Source organism: Pocillopora verrucosa, chromosome 4 (assembly GCF_036669915.1).
Source record: "Pocillopora verrucosa isolate sample1 chromosome 4, ASM3666991v2, whole genome shotgun sequence".
Lineage (NCBI taxonomy): Eukaryota > Metazoa > Cnidaria > Anthozoa > Scleractinia > Pocilloporidae > Pocillopora > Pocillopora verrucosa.
This window is the reverse complement of record NC_089315.1, coordinates 3,944,453-3,969,753: the sequence shown is the minus strand read 5'-3', so window position 1 is coordinate 3,969,753 and position 25,301 is coordinate 3,944,453. Positions and strand designations below refer to the sequence as shown.

The following is a 25,301-nucleotide window of genomic DNA, read 5'->3' as shown; positions in this document are numbered from 1 at the left end:
TTGTTTTTAACGGATTAGGCGAATATGCATGCCGGGGCAATCTTACTAAGACATTTGATCTTGATGATGAGAGGAAAAAAACACTTCAAAAAAGCAAAACAAAAAAAACAGGAGAAGCTACCTGTCCTTTGAGTGGTTGTAGTTTTCCCTCTGTTTCCATCTCGAAAGGTTTTTGGAAAGTAATCGGTAGAATAATGATTAGCACGCATCTCACAAGGTTTTCTCGTGTTCAGTTGAATTGCCTCACGGGTCTATCCCCCACTAGATTAGGAATTTAAAAAAATTATAATATATATATTTTCTTCATCAGTGGCGTTTCCCTATTGCTAAGACAGTTATAAATATTTACATTTTTCAGCCTAGAGTCATCTACAATCATAGCTAATTTATGCCTACGTGATATACAAGAAAAGAAAACGCTGACGTACAGATCACTTAGTGTTCGTAATATTACGCCCGCCTCCGCAGTTACGCTCGATTCGTGCTTTGGGCTACAAACTATCCGCGTGGGAACTGGATCTACACTGCGTTGTTAAAATGGCCGTAACATTCGCGTCTAGATAGTATATTCAGTGTTTATCGCCGAAGAGTCCATGGATTTGCCTCCGAGAGGTCCATCCGTTGTTCATGGGTTGAAGTCTTCGCGGGTAAGTTATTGAGAATATCTCAACGCAGCGAAAATGTTTTTAACGTCGAGTTCTGGGCATTTTAGATCTGCCTAAGCATGAAGCCACATTGTCAATTACATGTCTGTGTTTATTGCAGAATCCAAACCTCAAAATTGTTCGAGTAATAGTCGTTGAAGGAGTTGATTTGGCTAAGAAGGACATTTTTGGTTTAAGGTAGAGTATAGCTGATCAATGTTTCATAGATGCAGCGATCTTGATGTGTAAAACGTTAGAAATCTGTCGTAGTGTAGTATTGAAGGGATTATCCCAAAGAATTTCCTTTAGTTTTAAGCTTTTTAAGCTTATCATTGAGCACGGTTTCAGGTTTTTGCGAGTTCTGCGATTGAACTTTGACAAGCTTTAATATCCTTATTACCCGTTTTTGTACTAAAATTTAATACGTATAGTCACAGGGTTTGTAGGTTATAGTCATTTTACTGCGAGTCAATTTTGAACTTGTAATTGGTTAAGGTATTTTCAGTTTTCTACGTAAGTGATGTTTACGTAGTTGCACAACTGCAAACCTAAAATTTGCCATCTGGACTTGTCAAAATGTTCTAGTTGGAACGTAATAAGTCTCAATGTTTACTTGCAATATTGATTGGAAAACATGGAACACGAAAGGTTTCCCAAAAATTATTTACTACATTGAATATTTATTGTCACACATATGATAGTCTCTACCCTAAAATTTACATAATTATGTCATATTGTGGTCCTCAGCAAAATCCAAAGGTTATCTCCTGTATGTTAAAATAAGCCATTTTAATAGTGTTGATTTAGAAGCAGAGCCTAGCAGCCATAATTCTAACAAGAAAACTTTATAATATCTCAGTCTGTTTTTTTCAGGTTGACCATCATGGAAAAGTATGAAATCCTATCCTCTCTGACTTAAGTTCCTTGTAATAAAATCTTGAACTCTTCAATGTGAAGATCAATACACTTTTTAGATACTCAAAAAGAACTGTAGTGGTTGGCTTTCTTTTCTACAGCGTTTATGGCCACATTTTAATGGGTATATTTAAAATTTTAGTGCAAATTTTTACAATATATGAACATTTAATGTTTGCTTAATGATGGTAATTCATGACCATAACCCAAGAAAAAAGAAACAAAATTTTAAATTTTAAACCACAAAGACATTTAAACTAAAAAATATTATGTGGCTGCACACTTTACAGGTTCAGATTTCCTTGTTTGTAGAATCATATTGTCTTTGTTTCATCCTCTTTAGTGATCCTTACTGTAAAGTAAAACTTTTCAGAGGAGATCGGGAGTTTGGAGAGATAGATAGTGTTGTTACTGAAACTATCAAAAAGGTAAGGGTAAAGTGTATTATTTTGATTTTGAATTGTGATGCTGAGCAAAGATACAGTACTGTTTTTAAATTGATAATATTGGACAAGTATTTGTGAGTTATCTCAGAGGTTATAACATTGTGGCTTAGAAAAGGTACAGAATAACCCATTATAGAGGAATGCGTAAACATTGTATGTAATAACTAAATTAAATGTAATTTACTCACCAGAAGTTCCAGGTCTTCTTTCGACTTCCTTCAATTGTCTTACCCTTCTCTTTTATCAACACCATATTTTTCTAGTCTGACATCCTTGGGGTAGGTATCTTGGTACAGATCCATAGTATGGGGTTTGGACCATAGTTGAGGTTATTGGAAGGCATGATATTGAGTTTTTACTATCTAGGAATTGCCTTACTCTCTACCAAACAGTATAAGATCTCAAATCTATGATCTGAGCACTCTTTTGATCTTTTTGCTCAGTCTAGTTTTCAAATGAAGGCTAGAATACCTCTAGCATATACAGAGTGTGTATTACTACGTGGCTGCAGTCTAAAATGGCCTTGGGGCTACAGGCAACTACTGTATAACTGCAACTTTTGCTTTTATGCATTTTGTGTAAAGCTGCTTAAAAAACAAAGCTCTTAAGCGCTGGGTATTCCAGGTTTGTGCAGACAGATTACTCAGGATTTCAATGTCCCATTGAAATCTCTTAAAGCATAGCTTTGTACCATGCCGTTCATGCTCCTGTACATATTGTGCCCAGTTAACAGAGGATAATTCTAGGGGCCTAAAATTTTACCTGATAGTGAAAAACAAATTTTCTCACCAGCAGCTGTTTATGTAATTGAAACTACTTTCAGTATTAATGGGACATTATCCTTTTGGTTAAGGTAAACAGTTTATTTCTAAGTTGTTATTTCTAGTTTGTAGAATGAGCTATTTCAAATACACTGGACATGCAAATGTAGTAAAATTTGGACCTGAGTGTATGCGCTATCAAGGTCTTCCTCTTCTTTCATTTTAGACCTTACACCCTGTCTGGAATGAGGGATTTTTCTTTAGGGTAAGAGTTCAGGATTCTTTTTTAACACTGATATGCATACTTAGATGCAATTGTGGCTTTTACAGGTACACCTTTCTAGGTGTTCATAGAGAAAAGCATGTACATGTAAAGTATAACATAATTGTGATTTGTATTAGAATAACAAATGATTTGCAAATAATTTAAGAAGGCACAATTGTGGTTACTTACATCTAGCCCCATCTAAGTTCAAACTTGAGAGAATTCTGAAGAGTCAAACCCTTGACTGTGTCTCAAGTCTGCAATAACAAATTTTGCAAATGACCCTGATATTTGAATGAGGTTTTTTAAAGATGATAAAATCCCTTTATTGTTTTAACATGATACACCAATTATTTTAACTCTTTTGCCAATAAGTAATCATTGATAGCACTGGTTGTCAAACTCACTTCTCTTTGTTTTTCAGGTTAACCCTTCAGATAACAAGCTTTTATTTGAAGTTTTTGATGAAAATAGAGTTGTAAGTATTGTTGAAAACAATTATTCAGCACTTTAATGAACTTGTAAATTCTATTATTGATTTTAAATATGTAATTACCCGTAGCTAGCCCTAAGTGGATGATAAAGTTACAAGCTTTATCCTTAGGACTGAAAAAAAAAAAACCACCAGTTTATGGAAAATGCATTCTTTATTGTTCCTATCTAACATCATTTCACCAAATGAACTCCAAGATTTTAAAGTGGTTTGGATGTGTAATTTTACATGAGCAAATACAGTGGGTAAGGACAGAAAACAGAGAAAATTTAAAGTGTGGTGTAATTGAATGAACAACATTTTCATTTTTTTTGGATCCTTTGGACTTGAATTTTTAAGAAGAACTCTTGAAAGGTAGACATTATTAGAAAGCAGAGACAAACAGAGACTGTTTTGTTGTTAAGGTTATCCTCTTATGCCATGTTAACTACTAGAGAGTTAATACATTTAAACCCAAAATACTGTTCTGAAGGATGGTTTGACATTTAATATACATAATTATATATAAATGTTTTCTTATTAAGCACATGCATTTACTAAAAAGTCAAAACATAGAATAAAATATACATGAACAGTGTTGTAATTATTTAAACTTAAGGATGCACTGTGGGCAGCTACACTGTATACATGTACTTACAATCAGTTGCAAATTGAGATAAATGAGTGCTGCAATTTTGGTTTTCATGAGTCAATGTTTGTTGTTTGTTTTAGACAAGAGATGACTTTCTTGGAGAGGTTGAATTACCCTTGGGTATATTGCCAGTAAGTACATTGCAGCAGTTGATAATAGTTTAAGCTCTTTTCTGTAACAAAAATCAGGTAATGGTAATTAATTGTATTAATTCCGGCTTTGTTTCCATCAAATTGAGCATACCTCTGAAGACTGAGGAAAAAAAATTGAAAATGGAGAAGAAGAGGAGGGTCTGGAAGCAGGGTGAACCAGGCCTTACTAGAATCCAATCTACCTTGTACATGTAAATACATGTTTTGAACATGCATGTAGTACAGTGCCTATTTTCCTTTCCTCACCCCCCCCCCCCCCCCCTCTATCTCTGATTGGTTTTTTATGGAGTGGATGTGAATGTTCCCTCAAACCTGGTGACATGTACATGTACTCAATATCATCCATAAACCAAAAGCATTTCTTGTGTTTTAGACTGAGGGTTCAAATGTGGAAATCAGACCAGGATATTACAACTTAAGACCCAGAAGGTAGGTGCTTCTTTGTTCAAAATGACAAAAATGTGACTCTCTTCCACAGTTTTGCCAGTACTAAAAATATGTGTACACATTGACTTGAATAAAATTTGCCAAGAAAAAGAGAGAGAAAATGTTGCTGGCTAATGTCTTTGTTTAAGCTTTGTAGTGTGTCAGGTGTAAATGTGTTATCAGGAAAGAAAATTAAGGAAACTTTGTGATTGTCATATTTAATGATTTATTGGAGACTAACTTTATTGATGTTTTGGTATCCCTTTCACCAGTAATAAATCAAGAGTTAAAGGCCATTTGCAGCTATTGATATCATACCTTCCATCAGAGGACCAGTCATCTTCTCATTCAACAACTCCTGGTAAGGCCATTTTGTTACTTTAGATGAATGCTTTTAGGTTTTTTTTTTGGCACTTGAGGCATGTATTAACAAACTGAACTAAAGTTATAGTGATCATTATTTTACAGCATCAAACATGAATGCAGATTCTAATCTCAGAGTTGTTGATGATCATTACCAAACTCCTATATCAAATGTCACCAATTTAGTACCCCCGACTACCACTATCCAGGTTGATCAACCTGTGCCTAGTGCACCACCACCACCAGCTGATATGGTAGCATTGTCATCATCACCACAGCGAGTCCAGGTTGGTCATGTTGTGGTTTTGTGGGTTATAAACAGCACCAGGAAAATGTCAATTTGCAGTCCTTCAAAACACAATCCTTGATTATCAAAAATTGTTTCTCAGAATTTCTGAGGATAGCACTTGATGTTTTGAGATGTTGAGGCCTACCAATAAATTTCATGACTTTTCAAAAGCTCACATAAATTAGTTTTAATGCAACTACTTTTTCGTAGTAATGTTATTTTATCTTCATTTATGGCTTTGAATGTATTCACAGTGCTCCTTTGAAGTTACGTCCACAACATTGTATGCAAAAAGCAAAATTATAAAAAGTTGCATATAGCCTACAAGTATGCTTTCTGTTTGCACCTTTTGAAGTGTTTTTAGTGTAATTTTGGGGTTTAAATGTAGATAATTGAAGAAGCTTTTTTAAGATTTGTTTTATTATTTTGGAAAGATTTTTCTGGAATTAATTTTTCAGATGCCTGAGAAAATCTATTTCCTCCAGACAATGTACTAATGCATCACTATAAGGTATTGAAAACCCATGACTATGTCTGAAATTATTTTCTAATTTCTGGGCTTTACTGTGAAGTCTCTTCCAGATGTAGAGGAAACTCAAACTTCAAGACAAGAGGAGCCTTCCCTTCCTGAAGGTTGGGAAGAGAGACAGGTTAGTGATGTTCAATCATCATAGTTAAAAAAGGTTATAAAACAAAAAGAAATCAATGAAACTTCAAAAAAAATTCAATTCGTAATTGATTTTTTTTGTTTTGCATATTTTCAAGGATGCTATTGGTAGAACATTTTACATAGATCATGCAACCAGGACAACATCTTGGAGACGCCCCAACAGGAGTAGGTTAGTTCTTAGTATCAGTCTCCATTCATATGCATAAACTGTATGTACATTAAAATGGTGTACATGTAGCAGATATGACTGCATTTTAAGAAGAAGGTAGTAATCATTGTTTAATCAATTAATTTGTACAGATGTGAAAGGTCAATTTCTCTTAAACCATGAGGAGACTGACTATAACAAGACTACACTCTATTTCATGTTCTAATCCTACTAAAATATGTGGTTTCCAAGCTTGGCCTTATCTTGATGTACCAAGCCTAGCAATTTCCATCTTTTACCCAAAGACAAGGTCTCTTGTGTAAGCACAATTGCTTTTGAAAACGAATGTTGTGAAAATTTTTTCCTATGTGGATTTTTTAAAGATGTGCTTCTTCCTTCTTGCCTTATGTTCTTTTTGTTCCTTTCATAACTTTGTTTCTTGTAGTGTACTGTTATGTAGCATAACTTTACATACTATAACCATGTTTCCTTTCAAGAATGAAAAATTAACATCCATGGACACGTAGATGATTGAGAACCTAGTAATAAAAGCAGAAAAAGGAAACTGCAGTTTGCAAGAGGAATTTCTTCAATCATACATGTACTGTTGAAAAATTATCTTTTATAGTGGATCAAGACATCAAGAGGAGGTTCAGCAAAACGATGAAAGGCGAGAAAGAAACTTCAGAATACGACGACATCTGAGTGTTGACGGTTCTGAACAGACCTCTAATAACTCGACTGGTGCCAGCCTGGTTTGTTGTAATTTATTTAATATCATCACCTATTTTTAACGTTTAGATGTACAGTAATTTCCTTCATTAAGGCTCATGATTATAATTATCATTCATGTGGAGCATGGAGAAATAAAAATGAGTTAAACGAAGATAAAAATGGTGTCGACAATTCTAAGCTACTGTGTAAATATTGACAAGACTGTGTAATTTATATCTATTTTGAACATTGCATGATTTGTAGGAGAGTCCCCCAGAAGAGTTATTACCTCCTGGCTGGGCTATGCAAACGGCTCCAAATGGCAGAATTTTTTTCATTGATCACAATACCAGAAAAACAACGTGGGTGAGTGTACTAAACATGATATATACATGTATTTCCTTTGCCGGACGTGAGGTCAGTATGTACCCAAGGGTACAGTTTTTTCCCATATGTACCAATCCAGACTGGTAAATAAGTTATTATTTTTTTGCTTGTTTTTTTTTTTTACTTTGCCGCAAATGGCGCGGAAAAAAATCCGGACCGTACAGTAGTCCGTTTTATTAAAGCTAGACCGGTTCGAGCGCGCTATTAGCAATCAAATTCGAAGAAATTCAAAGACCTGTATAATACTAGAGTAGCATTACTGCTGCTTAATTGATGGTTTGTAGTCAAACATTATCAACCTGAATGTTTTTGTCTTAGCGTGATCCTCGACTACATCACCATACCAGTGGAGGACCGTCCATGTCACCAGAAATTGGACGATCAGCAACCCTTAGCCGAGATCTTGGACCCTTACCAGTAAGAAAAATTCTCGTTTTCCCGCGTCTTGGATAGTTTGCCTGTTTTTAATTTTAGCCCTTGTTGGCTCCTTGTGGTATTTTTCTTTATTATGACAGGCCGTTCTGATAACTTTGGCTTTGGTTTTTACAATACTCAATCGAAATGCGTTCTAACAATTTTATCTGCTATTCTTTCATAGGATGGCTGGGAGGAAAGAGTTCACCAAGATGGCAGAGTCTTTTATATTGATCATAGTGAGTAGTCATCGTGCTATTTCCACACATGACGCATTCAACATCGCTGATTATAGCAGTATGCCGTATGCTTGTCCATGAACCTAGTATGGGCAAATTATCACCGCATGCGCTTAATACTAACAGTTTGTATAATAAGTAAATTGTCATGTGTTTGATATCAACAGTTGGTTTACTATATAAGTAAATCGTTGCATGTGTTTGATTTTCTGTAAAAATTGTTTTTAGATACAAAATCTACTCAGTGGGAAGATCCTCGAGTTCAGATTAACAGCAAACCAGCCCAGGTGAGACTGAAACTTATTTAACTATTCTATTTAACAATTTTCGGCTGATGATGCTATGCTGTTTTACTTCTTTTCGGTACTATCAACTAAAACTGAGGAATCCAGAGGTTAACTTCCCCCTATCATCCGGTTAAAAATTTTGACCCGCATGAACATATATACTATTAGAGCGATTACTAGATGAGGTTAAGGATGTTAGGGAGTGTAATCATGGCCGAGGTTTGTGTTATCCGCCAAAGTCAAAGGCTGAAGTAGAACCAGGGCCGTAATAGTTCCTGCTTTGTTGCGGATACCAATTTTTCAGTATAATTTATAAATGCTTGAAACCTAGTGTCTGAATATTTGTCGAGACGGAAATCGTGCCAGTTACATGAAGGTGGGACCTTATAAGGGGCTCATTGGAATTGAATCAGTGACACACATAATAACTGACAATGAGTAGAACCTTAAAATAATTAGAAAGTTGTATTTCCTGTTTCCCCAGGCTGTGCCTTACTCTCGAGATTTCAAGAGAAAGTGCGATTACTTCAGATCCAAGTTGAAGAGACCGGTAAGAATCAAAGAAGACATGCCTATGGTTAATGGCTCGCCTTCTCTTAATGCAAGGGAGAAAGTTTAAACTTACGTAATATTTCATTACACGGCAAATTTTCATGCAATCGCAATGACTTTGTCATAGAGAAATGCAAGAAGGACAAATAAAGCAGCAAAAAATGGTCTGGATAGTTTCAAGCCATGCTCATAAAATTGATTTAAGCTTATTCAGATTAGTTAACGAACGTTTCCTTTTCCATTTATCACTTACGATTATAATTATTTTTGTTAATCAACGGTCTTCGTGAACAGTGCCAATCCACTTTCAACAACAATACCCTAAGTTGCACTAGAAGCTCATGCTGTTACTTTTTATTACTCTTAATGAAGTCATGGTGACCCTCAGGGGACACTGAAATTCACTTTATTCTTCGTCCTAATTGTTTTCAGGTTAACGTTCCTAATAAATATGAAATTCATGTGAGAAGAAACAATCTTCTGTTAGATTCATATCGAGGTGTCTTTGTTACTGTCACAAACACTGAGCTACTCAAGACTAGGCTCTGGATTGTTTTGATTCGGAAACTGGACTTGATTATGGAGGGCTTCAAAGGTAAAGTATCCTATCAGGAACATTTTGTTGTCATGGCAGATTTTCATTCCCTCAGTATGAAGCTGTCTTTCACATAGAGCATCGTTTGTCGTCATCAGCGGAATTTGTTGTACTGTTTTAAGGACACCGACTAGACCTGGGGTGTTGACGATATATTTTCAGATGAGCACATGTTAACTATGTATGACAGAAATTGAAAGGATTAAGAGGAACATAACGTTTCCATTTACAAGTTTATTGGGCCAAATTCTCCTAAGGAAAGGAATCCTGATACATTGCTTACCGAGGACTTCTCGTTCTCTCGAACAGGGAGTGGTTTTACTTGCTCTCCAAGGAAGTGTTCAATCCATATTATGGTCTGTTTGAGTATTCAGCAAGGTGAGTGGAATAATCTACGTATTAGATTCCATTTTGCTGCTTGTTCATTCAGTTGTAGTTTGATGACTTATCAGTTATAAATTTGCTAAGGAAAAAGTGGCGCAAGAGCGTTTCATGGCTCACGGTCGTTGGCCAAACCGACGGAAAAATAAGTGAAAGGTGTTTTCTTTCATATTGTAGAGGGATAACCGATTTTTGACTCTTTATTTTTTCTGTTATTTACTTTCTAGTGATAACTACACGTTGCAAATAAACCCAAACTCTGGTTTGTGCAACGAGGAACATCTGTCTTATTTCAAGTTTATTGGCCGTTTAGCTGGAATGGCCGTGTACCATGGCAAACTACTTGATGGTAAAACTGGTGTTTTGAGTTTCTTGACTAAGCGCAAAGGCTGTCTGCAGCTGGGGAGGGCTATTGCTGCCTTTGCATTGTCTCTCTCATCTGTTTTTCATAGCCTTTTTTTCTTTTACTTATTTAAATGGATGTACAGGTGAAAAGTTCAATTTTTTTTCTTTTTTTCTATTTTCTGCAGCCTTTTTTATTCGTCCATTTTACAAAATGATGTTGGGTAAACCCATCACTCTTGTTGACATGGAAAGTGTGGTAAGCCGTGTTTCCGCAATATGTCAGAAAAGTTCTGTTATTTTGGGTTAATATTGGTCCAATACGAACGGGTAGTATCTCTTTTAAAAGTTTAAAAACGTCTGGAAGCCGACAAATGAACTTAAAACTTGATAGACAATGGGAGATCGATATTTGCTCCTCGCTGAGGTCTTTTTCTCTTGTCTTTAATTGGTGCTCCGAATCCCCTATATGAGAGAGAATTCACTCCCAACTGACACATCCTAAATTGCCACGTTTCTTATCGCTTTAACTTAAAGAACACTCACCAAGCAAAACGTGGAGAACGAATAATGCCTCAGGCATTGTCCCTATGTGTCAATCAGTGGTTAGGACCAGCGCAAAAAGACATGGCAAAGAATTTACATGGAATTAATTTATTGCGTATTGTAATCGAATTGGTCAGTCTTATTTAAGTTAGCTTGGGCCGAGCAGTTGTCGCGCTGCTATCATCATAGGCCATTCTGTGTAGCGTTTCATTGTCAAAGCCTTGGTGTTGCATTACTGACCTGTTAATAATTTTTTCCAAGGATTCGGAATACTATAATAGCCTGAACTGGATCTTGGAAAATGACCCAGAGGATTTAGACTTGACTTTTAGTGTGGATGAAGAGTTGTTTGGTCAGGTAGGAAGAAGCACAACGGTCTTTGTTTTAATTAGTTATTCAAAAAAAATATATATATTTATATATCCTCTCGGCCCTCGATTTACTCAAGGGTTTAAAGACTAGTGGATCGAATTGAGTGGAGTTAGAGAGGGTGTGCTTAATCTGGAAAAAGACTTTTGTCCCTTCCAAACCAGTACCTCTGCTCGTTTCATATAACCAAATCCGGACATTGGTCTGGTCACATCCAGACAACCTTTCTGGTTGTACCATTAGCTGTACGTGTGTGAATTATTCTTCTTGATGCAACGGTTGCAAATTATATTTGTCTTTACACTTCTAGGTAACGGTAAAAGATCTTAAGCCCGGTGGATCAGACATTAAAGTCACCAATGCAAACAAAAGAGAATACATCAAGTAAGTTTGACTTAAGAACTACAAGAACCTACAAACCGTATCACATTTCTGGCACTTCCATTACATTTCTTGCCAACTTTACGAAGCTTAGCAAAGTTTATTGCGGGCCTTATTATTTTTTTCTTTCTTTATTGAACCATCGTCTAAATTATGATTTCAAAAAACCCATCAAGTAATGAAAGTAACAGAAGCGTGATCATCAACTATGTCAGTTATTCGCGCTAGTGTGTGAATGTCCCGGACGACAATATCAAAGTCTCTGCTTTTGTTTTGGCTTATTTTGTTTGTCTTTTTCTTTGTTGACTTGTGTACTTCTTGCATTTGCTACGTCATTTCAGAAAGAAAATAATTTTTTGCGAAGTTATTTTTTGTTCTTATTTTCCTTTCCACAGTCTTGTCATTAAATGGAGATTTGTAAGCCGCGTCGAGGATCAGATGAGAAAGTTCATGGAGGTAAAAATCTATGAAATAAGCATTAATTTGGAATTCACATAGTAATTATATGTTAAGTAGGGCAATTTTTTTCTCTCCTTGGTGGTTGCTATTGTTTAATGTAACAGTCTCTTTAAAGATTTCGATTTCGAACTTATTTTTTCTTTTTTTAGGGATTTGGAGAGCTTATACCTCACAACTTGATTCAAATATTTGACGAAAGAGAATTAGAGGTGGATAAACTTTTTTTCGTTTGTAATTGTGTAGTACGTACGCACCCAGAAGGAGATAGAGATGTAATTAAGAGCACTTTCCAGCAAAACCCTATTTGAAGTTGAGTAGCTCTCAGTCGTCTCATGAGGTGGAGTAGAGAAGAGCTGGGTTTGAGGTGAATTCTTTAAGTATCGTGTGCAAGGGTGGGTGGGAAACTTATTTTTTTGGGTATTCCTACAGTGCCAGTTTCTTTGAATTTGTTTCTTCATTCGCGTAAATGAAAGAAACGAAACAAACTGCTTATTCTCGCTCCTGATGTTCTCCATTTAGCTCCTTATGTGCGGCTTGGGTGAGATCGACATCAATGACTGGCGGAGGAACACGAATTACCGCGGAGAATATAGTGATAAACACAGCGTAATCGTGTGGTTTTGGAAGGTATGTACATTTATCAGCATTTGTTTATATACAACAAAACACTGTTTACTGTGTATCATCTTGTAAGAATTACGATCACTGTCGTATGTTTTTCAGTCGTTTACAACGTTTTGGTGCTCTCTATAAAATAGATTATCAGATGGAGGATTAACTTTTTGTGATACCCTTGGCGCATTAATAGTGGCGTTATTTTTGTTAAGTTGGCCTGTATATAGCGTCTACTACGAGCGACGAGATTTCACTTAAACATTGGAAGTCTCAATACGAAAAAGAAATAACTTCAACGAAATTGTAGTTGCCTTGCGTTTAACAAACTCTCCAAAGTGATATAGACGGTCAAACAAACATTTAATGGCCGCGATATTGTCGCTAGGAGGGGAAAAAATGTAATGTTAATTTTTAGTTTTAATTTCTTCCTTCTTTTGGTGTAGTAAACCTTTGTTGTTTGCAAATACCCGAATGTGATATTCGTGTAAATCTTGTATTGATATTACATTGCTTCCCGTCAGGCTGTGGCGTCTTTTGACCTAGAGACTCGCGCAAGACTCTTGCAGTTTGTCACAGGAACATCACGTGTCCCCATGAACGGGTTTACCGAGCTGTATGGTAGCAATGGGCCTCAGAAATTCACCATTGAACCTTGGGGTACCCCTCATTCCCTCCCCAGGGCCCATACTTGGTAAGTTTATTACTTTCTTCTTGTGGAGACGGCTAATGAACGTACGACCGTGTTCGGTCAAGTTGTCCGGAAGCATTTTCTCACTTCATTGGATTAGGCAAATTTAAGAAGGGATATTTTCTTGTGCGAGATACGGTCTAGTTGTTGGGGCGATTTAAACCGGATAGAGAAATCTTGGGTCACATCTTTGAGTCTGTCTCTCTGTCTCTCTGTCGAGGACTGACTCTGACGGTGGCTTTCCGCTCAGTTTGTCAACTGACAATATTCCTTCTCAGGCTCCCCCCTCCTGGGCGATCTTATTGCACAATCGGTGTTACTATTTTTCCAGTTTCGATACGAGTTTACTCTAAATGATTAGCTGTGGTTTTTGTTAAACAGAAACACATATCTCATCAGTCCCAAGTTAGTTTCTCATAATTCCCTTACGTTTCTCAGTTTTAACAGGCTGGACCTCCCTCGCTACAGAACTTACTACGAACTTCGGGAGAAATTGCGATTGGCCATTGAGAATACACAAGGATTTGAAGGCGTGGATTAACACAGAATTTTTGTCTTGAACTCGAGATACTATTCCTATTAATCAAATGGAAGTAAAGGAAGTACCTCTTCCGACTAGAACTTCTTAATCTTCTTTTTCTTATTTCCTTAGGGAATGAACTTTTGAGAAAAAGTTGTTAGATTCTAGCCTGTGAATCACTTCAGGTTTTATCTTACATTAATTCGGTGTAGTTGTTACTGTAATAGTGTTTGTCCAAATTGCTGCCATAAACAAAAACTTGACCTATGCAGAAAACACGTGGTGGTTGAGGGGAGGTCAGTTGTTCCGTGGGTATAGTTGCCCAACAGTGTGCGAATATAACATAATAATCGAAAGTATTTATTTACCATTAGCTGACTAAATGTGGTGGGTATTGAGCGCGAGAAAGTAGAGTTGAAACGTTTCGTATTCAGTTTATGGTGAAAAAAAAAAACTCAAGGAAACAAAATTACTCAAGTAAGCAAAGAACTTCAGAAAGTTGAACCTTATTGTGTGATAAATCTTTAAAGAGTTACCTTAATATTTTCATTTGTTTGTCTATCAAAGTGAGATAGTACTGAAACACAAAGAGGATATAATTTAAAACCAAATAGGGACAAGGATGTGCAGTATGGTAAAGATTAAAACGGATTGCTGATGACGAACTTGAAAAATGTAGGTTTATAAAATTTTTATAAAATACATAAACCGTGAAGGTAAGCGATAAGGGTATTTTTCTCAGACAGTTGAAAACTGTTATGTTTTACAGTGATAGGAAAATAGTTGTATTGTAGTAAATCAACTACAAGGAACTCTCGTATAAGTAGCTTTAGATGTTCTCCAATCGCTTATTACAAAGTGCTCTAAAGATTGAATTTTACAGTTTATCTAATTTCTTTCCTGTTTCATTTTTCTCTTTTTGAAATTCCTTCGATCTGAAGCTATTTTTGAAAACGGATTTAAAAGGCGTGGCGTAGACTGTTGACGTAGCATCGCTTCTTTATGGAGCAGCCCCAAAAGCAACGGCATCTGTCAAACCCTGATGGCGCTTTGCACGAACATGTAATGATTTCTATGGCGTTTCGTGATTCTTTTTTAGAATGGTCGGCGTGCATCAAACACTTCACTGCCAAAGTAAACTGACTTGTTAACAGAAAACAAAAAGTCACTGGCTACGTTACGATTCTTGATATAATGAAATATTTGTAAGCTGAAAATATTATTTTAACCTTTTAGTCCCTTGAGTGATCATGTAACTTCTCTTCAAAATACTAGCACTTAGCCATGAGTAAAGATCACGCAACTCAAGAGACAGATAAGTGTCACCATTTGCCACGTGAACACGAATGTAGATTACTGAGGAGAATTTATGCGTTGACCACGGGGCTTAGAGATGAGGTTAAAGAAGGGAAAGGGTGCCCAATTAGGAATAAACAGGAAAAAATGAAAATAGCCGACCCTCGAACGTCCCGGTCACTCATGAAAATTTGATTTCCTTGATTCCTTTCCAGCCATAACCTTATGGTTAGCGTGACAATTCTAGACAAACGATACTTTGCTCAGTGTTGTCCAGGCTGCTGGCGTCATGGGAAAAAAGAGATGGCCAAGGATTCATTTTTGTAGTTTGCCGTTGCCGTAAAAGTCTTTCCTAAATTCGCTATTAGTCACTTTTTGAAATAGTCTCGTACAACCATAACTAGAACAATCTAAAAGGCAAATCAAAACCAGAAAAATATTGAGGAGCAACATCTGTGGTTACCTTTGTAAACTGTCGATCAATCGGGATGCTCCTTTTAGTGTCCTATTACAGGCACAAGTTCAGCCACTCTATAAATTATAATTCACCACTCATTTAACGCTTAAGATTAAAGTAAAGTATAAAATGAGTTACTTTCAACTCTTTTCCCACTTGCAGACTGATATAAGTAACCAGTTAACGGGAAACTCTATGATGATTTCGATTTTCCCGTTTTCCCACCTCTCTGAGTTGTTGCAAGTAGGTTGACGCTTCGCGGAAAAGTTACTGTTTAAGGCTAAGTCGGCAGGGAACGAAAGAACAACACAAATACCAATTGTTGCACTACCAACAACAAATCTATATTACTCTGTAGCTATCTTCAAAAATATAAACATGCAGTCTCCGCGTACTGTCGGGCAACCATTGATTGTCTAGGACAGTGTTTCAAAAACTGGTAAATGTTGTTAAGACATAGAGGGCCGTAGAGGCCAGACGGCAAAACCCATACTTCGGACCATGATTTTAGATTACCAGTCATGGAAGAAGAATGCACTCCTTGAGATTAGACTAATGAACCAACTATTTTGCCATTAAGAATAAAAGAACCATAAAGGCATGTTTGGAGAAAGTGACTAGGACAATCTTAGTTATGGATTAGGGACATGAAAGTAACACCATACTTGGCTATCATATGACTGAGATGAAGCTCATTTTAAAAGGTTATCTTAGATGAGGAATGTTCCAACGTTCAGCTAAACCCTTGATAAATGAATAAAGGGGGTAAGTTTCTGAAGAAACTGTGGTGCTGCGTCGGTGGGAGAGTATAACAGGGTAATTTAGTATTATCAACTGAGTTGATAACGTAAATTGGCCACCATAAAAAGTTTAAAAGCTGACTTTTCGAACGTTAGCCCTTCGTCAGAGCATGTGAACATGATAGTCTCTTTAGGGTTAGGGTTAGGGTTTCACTAAATAGATGTCTGAGCATTTCATGGTTTGCGTTCAAAACATGTTTTTTCTTTCCTTTCTGGCTTTGATTAAGCTCGAACGGATCTTCAATCAGCAAGAACTTCCTTGCTGATGGTTTTCAGCGTCCGTATGGTATTTGGTGATATTCAATTACTGTTGTTTTGAATTAAGTTGTTATTTCACCTGTAGAGCATGTCATGCTACATAAACTCAACCCTGTGGCCTCAACCATGGCGACTGACGATTGAAACCTGTCCTTCTAACCTAAACAGGCGAAATAAGCACCAATGTTTTCATTTGGTTGGGAAAACGCAATTTGAAAGTTGAGACTCGCACGTCCATAGGCATCTATTATACCACGGTGATGCTAGCGTCTGTACAAATCATACAACTATTTCGGATCGCCAATGCTCGCATGAAGAAATTATATGGTCTTGAAAACTATTTTTCTCTATATAGATCATAAAGAAAGCGAGCTGTATATCAAAACTTTCACGGGTACCGTATTGAGATGTGTGTTGTTACTCGATACCTACTGTAAGGATTAAATTTAAGCAAACTTCCTCAAGACGCCACCAATAATGAGTTTTAACCTTCAAATTTTTTTTGCACAACGCTAAAAAAATTCGGCAAGATGAAATGCGAACGTAATCGATGACCTGATTTACGATTTGTTAAGACCATCCAGACTAGGTTCAGACATTAGTCGAAATTGTTCCGGATTTGTAACGAATCCGGTAAACGGTTGGCACGTTTGTTTTGATTCAGATTATTTTGAACGCTTTAATTATTTGATGCGCAGACAGCCCACTGATCTTGATCTTTTCTTGGAACTTGGGCTATTATGAAGTTTCAAAGTCTTCCAGTTGCTCGCTGATGACATAAATACCGTCTTTATGTCCGCAAAGGAAAAGGCAACAGATTTAAAGAATAAGTTCTTAAGCCGTGTAAGGTGTTACTAAACTTTGGATGAATAGACCACGGAACCTCCGGAAACTGCGGAACCCATATTTTTTTGGAAGGAAGAATGTTTTATTTGTCCTCGACGTCCAACTTTAATTGTGGCGACGTTCATCGTGCGAGGGTAATGCAGTAAGAAGCAATCAGCGGTCACCTACCCTGAGTGTTAATAGTTGAACCATAATTTGCAAGCTCTAACGGTTTGGGTGCTGCAAAATCCGAGTAACACGTCATCCGGAGGTTCCCAGCAAACCTTTAAGCTAGAATTGGCCGCCTTCAATGCCATTTCATTGTACATGACCCTGGAATGAGGATCACAAGCGTAAAGTAACTATAATTATCCGTAAAACCATTCTGCGGACTGCTCATCAGCTTTTCGTAAAAACCTTGTGACAGGCAAATTTTCTGGTTGCCAGCAGAAAGATTTTAAAATATTAGTTCTACGGGGACAAAATGTCACATAACAAGGCTAGAACTAACACCTCTCTACTTATGATTGTTTTAACTATCCACGTCAGGCATCTTAAACATGTTAAATTCTTTTCTTAGCTGACATTTTTTTAAATTCGTGTTCACGTTTTGCTAAATGTCATGAATACGCTCCTTCCATCTAGCAGCGATCCTGAAGATTTTCGCTTTAAAAGATTCCAGTCTGGCGAATGCCAACTGTTGTAAATCTAACCAAGCAATTAACCAACTTTCAACGACAGTTTTCACATTTAATAGTCATCATAATTCCCCGGCGCTCGACACCTACAGTTGCGAGATAGCCATCTTTATTCTCCTTTGAATTGATCTTTTTGAATTGACACTTTACACCTTTGAACATTTTGAGAGCTTCTTAATCGAATAGTAGTTTGGATATTGTTTAGAAGGGTTTGGACGTCTGGTTTTTCTTCCTTTGAAGATTAGCACTGAAAACCGCGTGAACGTGTCCTGAATTCAGAAATAACTTCCTCTTGCGTGATTCTTCGCGTCCGGCTGGTATTTTGTGATATCACTTACTCGGGACAAAAACATGATAGTTAGATGCAATGATAATAATAAGCGATGTTGACTTTACCATTCAAGAATTTCATATCAGCAGCAAAATAAGCATCGATTTTTTGGCAATGTTACAGATTTCTTTAAGCCAAATTAAATGGGTGTTGTTTCAGCTGACAATGTGAAAAATTTAAATACATCTATAGGGCTGGATGTGCGTGTGATATCCTAGGTCAAACAACTGTTTTTTGGAAATTTGAGCGATTTCAATTAAAAAATTTCTTCAAAAATCAAATAGACTTGAAACTTTCAGTAATTTAAGAACATTATTTTAGAATAATGCTCAAAATTAGGATTTAGGAGCCACTCCATAAGTCCTTTATTCCCTCTCTTTATCTCAGTTCGATTGCGACCCTACACGAGACCTTGACGACTGAATATAAAGGCTCTGTTCCCATAATATCCTTATTGAAACAAAAATTTGTACCTCTAAGCGAGATGAAAAACATCCGCCCTCTTCATCATAGCGTCTTCCCCTTCCCCTGCTGCGCGGGCTGTGGAGGCTCAAAGTGTGCACGCCATCGTTAGTTCACAGGAAGACAAAGTCAGTGAATGAAAAAATGTTACCGCTGTTTTACTGAATGTAATAGATATACCATAAACCAGTAGAGCATCCAATCGAAGCTTCCAATTCTCTTTCCCTTTTAGTTTTAATGTTTGAACAAACAAAAACCGTGTTATTCTTGGACGCTCCTTCCTCTCATTACCTATGAAGCTTCCGCTGCGCTTGTAATCTTCGCGGAGTAAAGTAGGGGAAAAGATGGATAAAACCAGTCTATGATCACATTTTTGACAAACGTCTTCCTTTAAGTCGTCGCTATCGACCATAGTAAAAAGACTTTTTACTGTGCAAAATTACGAGGCAATGAAAGGGTATTTCAGAGGTAAAGCTGCACCGTCCTTATATCGAAGATCCTGTGGTTACTCTATTCTTTCCACCGGTCACTGAAAGCTATCTTCGATGCTTTGACCTTTCCTTCAACTTCTTTCATTTTAGTCGTGATGTATCCGATTATTGTGCCAAGTTGGCTGAGCTTTGAAACTTCATACGCGCGTAACTTGACAACTTAATCCTCAATCCTTATTGTGAAAAGATCTACTGGGTGATGATAGATTGTATAAATATGAATGAAGTAAATAAATCTTACTAGTTAAACTGCTCCCCAATGAGCTTCTCTCAAAGACCTTCTCAGTCCTCGTGTAGAGGAAGTGAGGCGTCTTGTTGCTCTTCGGTTGCTGGTACACCAAGATGACGCACAACGAGGTGAAAAAGACAGTTCTGCCAGTGTTTCTTATACTTGTGCTCTGCCTTTTCGTAGTACGCGGAACAGTTTATAGTAATGGGCTATCAAGATATGGGTATGTTTCCTTCTGCATCTTTTTTTTCTTCCGCTTAGGTGATACCCTCCTTGAAAGACGTAGCTTGAAGCGCAAGTAAAATAAAAACCTGAGGAAGAAAACTTTTGGTCAATTGTGAAGATGTTTGCGTGTTCGCTGTGCTACAGCTTTTAAGCTGTTATAAATCGAACATCGACCAAGTGCTTAATTCAAAATCAGAGGAATAACCCAAAAACCAAACAAGCGACCTTTAGTTTCCACACTTTATCAACTTTCACAATTATCTGCAGTAGACGATAAAAACATAGGGACTTCGCTCGAGACAACCTCAAATAATAAGCGTCAACCGAGGTTGCATCCTCTTATACTTAATCAGATATGACTCTTTTTGTCAAGAGTGATTATAAATTTTATATCGGACATAAATGTACTCAACATGAGCCTTGTAATATTCGTCACCTTGGAATTTAAAAGTAATTGGTGAAATCTATTTTCGTGCGAGAGTCAATCCATCATTTGCGACTCAAGTGGCGAACTTACTGTGCCTATTCCTGAGTGCCAGTGCCTCAGGTAGTACATATATATCATCACCTCATCATCTCTTGACATCATGTGACGAGAATTACAATGCTTTATGACCTTTTGGAAAATCATCTCGTCTCTAGACAAAAATGCGTTACCTAAAACAATCTGAAATTAGTTAAATTCAATTTTCATTCGTGTTCTCAAACTATCTTCCTTTGTAAGAATGTTATTCAAGTTCCATTTCAAGTTCTTATTCGTTAGTGTGTTTTTTTATCTGCAATGTTCGTCAGTCACAAGGAAAAATTCTGAATTTGAATTCACTACACTCGCTAACTTTTCTGTCTATCATGAACAACTCTTGAAGAAGGACGTGAATTTCATTTTACGTCTCGATTTTTCTGACATTCTTGCCCCATTTTATAAAAAGAAAGGTTTCTTTCGCTAAAACTCGACTGTTCGCCGCGTCACCTGTCCTATAAAAATCCTTACTGTGTTCAGGAAAATTTGAATTCGCACCTGCCTATTGCCATTGCAACAAGAGTTATGATGTAAGCTCTTCACTGATGCTGTTATTTTGTAAGTAAATAAATGTATATTTTCTCCAGCTCAAACGTTTGTAAAGAGTACAGAAGAAGTTCTGTTGCAACATATACCCGGGTGAAGATTATTAATTATCGAAACTACTACACAAGATGTGGATTTCTGTGGCTTTCGCGTTGCAGGAGATCTGTGTAAGTTATCTTCATTGAAATTCAGGGTAAAACAAGAGATTTTTCTTTTATCAGCCTTTCAAAGGATGATGTTGTTGCTTTTTTGTTTTTATCTTTTTTAATTCTCGTTCTTTTAATTTGTTAACATCAATTATTAGTTTAAATTGTTTAAGTTAATTTTATGCTACTAATCTCTCACTTTGTTTTTACAACTTTGATCGATCTTCAACTTTTTGTATATAAAAGATTACTGTGCACAAGTGCAGACACAACATGATTGAGTGCTCTTTACCTCTAGATCTTATTACTCTTACAAGTGGACGAAAGTTTACCATTGGACTACTGACACTTACTTTAAATGCTGTCGCGGATGGCAAAAAACTGGAAATAGCTGCCGAAAAGGTTTGATCCAAGAAAGATTAAAGCCAAGTAGAATGTAATTACCTTCATAGCCTTCATTGTTATGGAAACTCTCTCAAACTGCTTTTAGACCACTTATGAATGTAAGAGGTTCAAGAAAAACAGGACATAAGAAATTTTGAAAGAAGAATATAAGCTATGAGGAAATCCTAGATCTTTTAAATCTGTAAGGTATACTCAATGTTACAGTTTGATCGTCTGCTGGTGAAAACTCTATTTTTACAAGAGCCTATGGGATAGGCTCCTGGATGGCACAAACATGAATGTAGGTGATATTATACTAAAATACGAAATCATTGAGACGAATCCGTGTCGCTCCACTAATTCTTTACTTTCGCCAGCAATTTGCATTAACGGCTGCAGCCACAATGGAACTTGCTTCAGGCCAAACTCTTGCAGATGTACTCCTTTTTGGACTGGATCTACTTGTAGTACAGGTAAAAAAAAACGAACCAATATTCACTTCTCTGTTCTCTATGAGTACACAGTGAGAAGTTTTTCAAAGTCTTGATGTTTCTTCAAAATAATAACATTGAAATGGACTAGGCAGATTGAGCTGGATCTCGTAACAACACGTTTTGGTTCTTTTCGACAGATGTAAACGAATGCTCTACAAACAATGGAGGATGTGAGCAGGGATGTTCCAATAAAAGAGGTGCAGCGAGATTATGCCATTGCTACCCAGGGTACAAGATAAGCAAAATTGATAACAAAAAGTGCATTGGTGAGTGTCAATTTTCCGCACTAAGTATAAAAATGTTACAGTAAATTTTCTCCCTGATACGCGCATTCAAAATCTTTTCCCTCTCACTTTCAAGGTTATTGATGGTTTTAATCTACCTGGATATCGGATGGATATCCAGAGCAAATACAACCACAGATGTTTTAAATGTTCTGCAACAGAATGTTCTGCTTCTATATCAATGATTTTAAAGATTTTAACGATTATCCTTGCATTTCAGAGTTACAGCTTACTTCGAGTAATTATTGTGGATAAAGTAACTTATAGCATGGTTTTATCTTGTTTAATATTTGTTATTAGCTTTATTTGTTGCAATGTAATAAGAGAGTTTATTTAGAGTAGTTAATGAATTAGACTCATAGTTTTTTTCTGTTCGGAGAAATTAGTTCCACCATGCTACCCTGACAATCAGACAGAAACAAAGTTATGTATATATGTATGTATCTATATATTCTTGAAAGCTTTTTCTTGACCAAGGCACTTGTTTTAATGTGTCCGATAGATGTCAACGAGTGTGAATACAGCTCCGCGTGCACTTGCGCCTCCGGAGCAACTTCTTGCCGAAAAAGATGTCAGAATACGGTTGGAAGTTTCAAGTGCACGTGTGGCAATGGATACAGACTTCAGAGTGACACAGTATGCACAGGTATGAGTGCTTAAAATCAGTTGATTTGTATGCAAACTAAACCGCTCTTCTCTATTCTAGAAAAGAACTTTAAAAAAAAAACAATTCAACAAGAAGAATGAAATAGTTTTTTCTTCATTTAACATAAAGTAAACTTTAACTGAGTTAGTTGTTTTATCAAGTAGAGGACAAAGGTTATAAAGGTGGAAAAAGCCAGAGATAAAAAAATGGTGTTTCAGTTAAGATGACTCAATAAATAAATGGAATTTAAGCTGAACGTGACTGGGGGAGAGCTTCATCAAACATTGTGCACAGTCATACTCAGAGCAAATCTATACATGGAAATCATAAAAATTGTAATTTAAGAGCTTTTATGTTATGTCTAAAGAAAAGCATTGACCTCCTTCAACTGCGGACCCTTCCCCAAAATGCATAGGAGCTGAAATAAAAGAATTGTTATAAGTTAGAACATACCTATGCCGAGAAAGGAGAACTTCGGTCAATTATCGATAAATATTGTTCATCTTTAAACAAGTTTGTATGAATCATCAAAAAAGGAATCTAACTGGCCGAAGAAGCACTTGAATACATAAATATTCATAAGATTAGCGATTAAAACCTGTATGTTTTGGGTGCGGGTATATATTTCGAGTGTGTTGTTTATTCATGTTTTAAAAGTCACTATTTTTGAGACTGAACACCGGTAGCGACTACCTTTTCTGTAGTACACAATCTTGTTTAAGTATGTGTTGCTAAAATGAAAAAACATTATTGATTTTTTTTATTTTGAACTGTGATGAATTGCTCCATGCTCATTACAGATATAGATGAGTGCGCCGTGGATAATGGAGGGTGCAGAAGTCAGTGTGTGAACTTTCCTGGTTGGTACAAATGCAACTGTCGGCGCGGTTTCCGTCTTGTGTCCGGGATATTTTGTAGAGGTGTGTTTTAGAATATTTTGCTATAAGAAAAGCTTTATCATGTTTACAAAAAGACAATTTAAGATCAAAGTGTCTCTCTTTGCCTAGTGATTGGCTCAAGGGAAGTCACACAAACCTTACACCCGACGGTTCTCCCTCTCCATAGACCGGTAAAGTGTTTTTACGTCGCTTTTCTAATGGGCTGATTGTAAAATTTGTTTCGATAAGTTCTTGCGAAATATTGGGTTTCAGGTACTCCACATTCAGTCTAAAAGCATTGTAATCGAGGGAGCCAAGGAAGCCTTCAGTAACCTGGGGTAGAAAACTTTTCAAAGAAGTTTCGAAAACATAGTGAAAGTATTTTTAAAACAATGGAATCTGAACAAGCCCGGAATTTAATCATAGCTACTTTCTAATTATTATAATAGTTGAACTGAAAAGCGACGATACTTTATTTCTCCTACACGAGGAAGTAAATCCCAATCCTTTTGTTTTACAATAGTTTCTTTCCCGTTGTTGAGTTTTGTTTTTTTTGATAGACATAAACGAGTGTGTCAGCAACAACGGAAACTGTCAACACAACTGTAGAAATCTGTTCGGGAGCCATCGCTGCAGCTGTAATAACGGATTCCATTTAAACAGCAATGGAAGAACCTGCTCAGGTAACATTAACCTAATATACAAATTGTAAAAGCGAAGCTCGCAGTGTGGGCAGCGAGACCCATACAATAAAAAATGGAAGTAATAATAATAACCCATCAAGGCGAGGAAATTTGGTCGGTCACATGGTCGTTCATCAATACGAACAAGTTACTGTATATTAAAATTTAAATTCTGGCCATTACGTAAGTAGAAGGGAAAGGGAGAAGGTAATGGCAATGCGCGACTGCGTGCGTAACCTGGAATCCCATTCATGTGCAGTAGGATGGTGCACACACTCGGTACAGCGAACCGTAGTCACACGACTACACACTTCACGAGGGCTTCACGTGGACTCGTAGATGTGAAGCCGCGCAAGCAAAGGATTTCTCAATCCACGGTTAGGCTGGAAATAATATTGGCAAGAGCTAAATACTGTCACGGCTTTCCATGCCTCATACCTGTCAGGGTTTCATACTCACCTGACTCCTGATGTTTCATACTGTCATAGCTGCCAGGGTTTTAATATTGTCATGCTGTCAGTGCTCCATACTGTCCCGGCGTTCAACGTTTCATACTGTCGTGGCTGTAAGTGCTTCATGCTGTCTTGGCTGACAGTGTTTCATACTGTCATATGGGTGCCAGAATTTCATACAGTCATAGCCGTCAGGGTTTCATACTGTCATGGGTGCCAGTGTTTTATACTGTCACGGGTGTCAGTGTTTTATACTGTCATGTGGGTGCCAGGATTTCATACTGTCATAGCTGTCAGGCTTTCATACTTTCACTGCTTTCAGTGTTTCATACTGTCATTGCTTTCGGTGTTTCATACTGTCACGGGTGTAAGTGTTTCATACTGTCATGGCTGTAAGTGTTTCATACTGTCATAGCTGTCAGTTTTTTTTCTACCGTTCTGGCTGTCAGTGTTTCATATTGTCACGGGAGTCAGTGTTTGATACTGTCATGGCTGTCAGTGTTT

General features: G+C 36.9%; 2 protein-coding genes across 2 annotated transcripts in view; both read left to right on the top strand.

The window, feature by feature from the left end:
* Window positions 1-358: 358 nt before the first annotated feature.
* On the top strand, window positions 359-14,867 carry LOC131775894 (E3 ubiquitin-protein ligase NEDD4-like). Its single transcript, XM_059092014.2, is given in 29 exon segments — window positions 359-647; window positions 766-842; window positions 1,903-1,987; window positions 2,993-3,031; window positions 3,456-3,509; window positions 4,236-4,286; window positions 4,681-4,736; window positions 5,006-5,094; window positions 5,202-5,383; window positions 5,958-6,035; window positions 6,151-6,224; window positions 6,832-6,958; window positions 7,182-7,283; window positions 7,623-7,721; window positions 7,903-7,957; window positions 8,186-8,244; window positions 8,729-8,794; window positions 9,229-9,346; window positions 9,349-9,391; window positions 9,701-9,769; window positions 10,000-10,121; window positions 10,303-10,373; window positions 10,922-11,017; window positions 11,340-11,413; window positions 11,806-11,866; window positions 12,019-12,078; window positions 12,389-12,496; window positions 13,006-13,175; window positions 13,611-14,867. Coding segments are annotated over 29 exon segments (2,442 nt in total). The 5' UTR covers window positions 359-593; the 3' UTR covers window positions 13,714-14,867.
* Window positions 14,868-19,627: 4,760 nt separating this feature from the next.
* Window positions 19,628-25,301, top strand: part of LOC136280444 (uncharacterized) — a 23,895-nt gene continuing 18,221 nt past the window's right edge. The window contains 8 exon segments of the mRNA XM_066165604.1: window positions 19,628-19,762; window positions 20,872-20,997; window positions 21,275-21,378; window positions 21,738-21,833; window positions 21,992-22,120; window positions 22,641-22,784; window positions 23,585-23,704; window positions 24,223-24,345. Of these exon segments, the coding sequence (XP_066021701.1) occupies window positions 19,653-19,762; window positions 20,872-20,997; window positions 21,275-21,378; window positions 21,738-21,833; window positions 21,992-22,120; window positions 22,641-22,784; window positions 23,585-23,704; window positions 24,223-24,345 (952 nt within the window). The 5' untranslated portion in view covers window positions 19,628-19,652.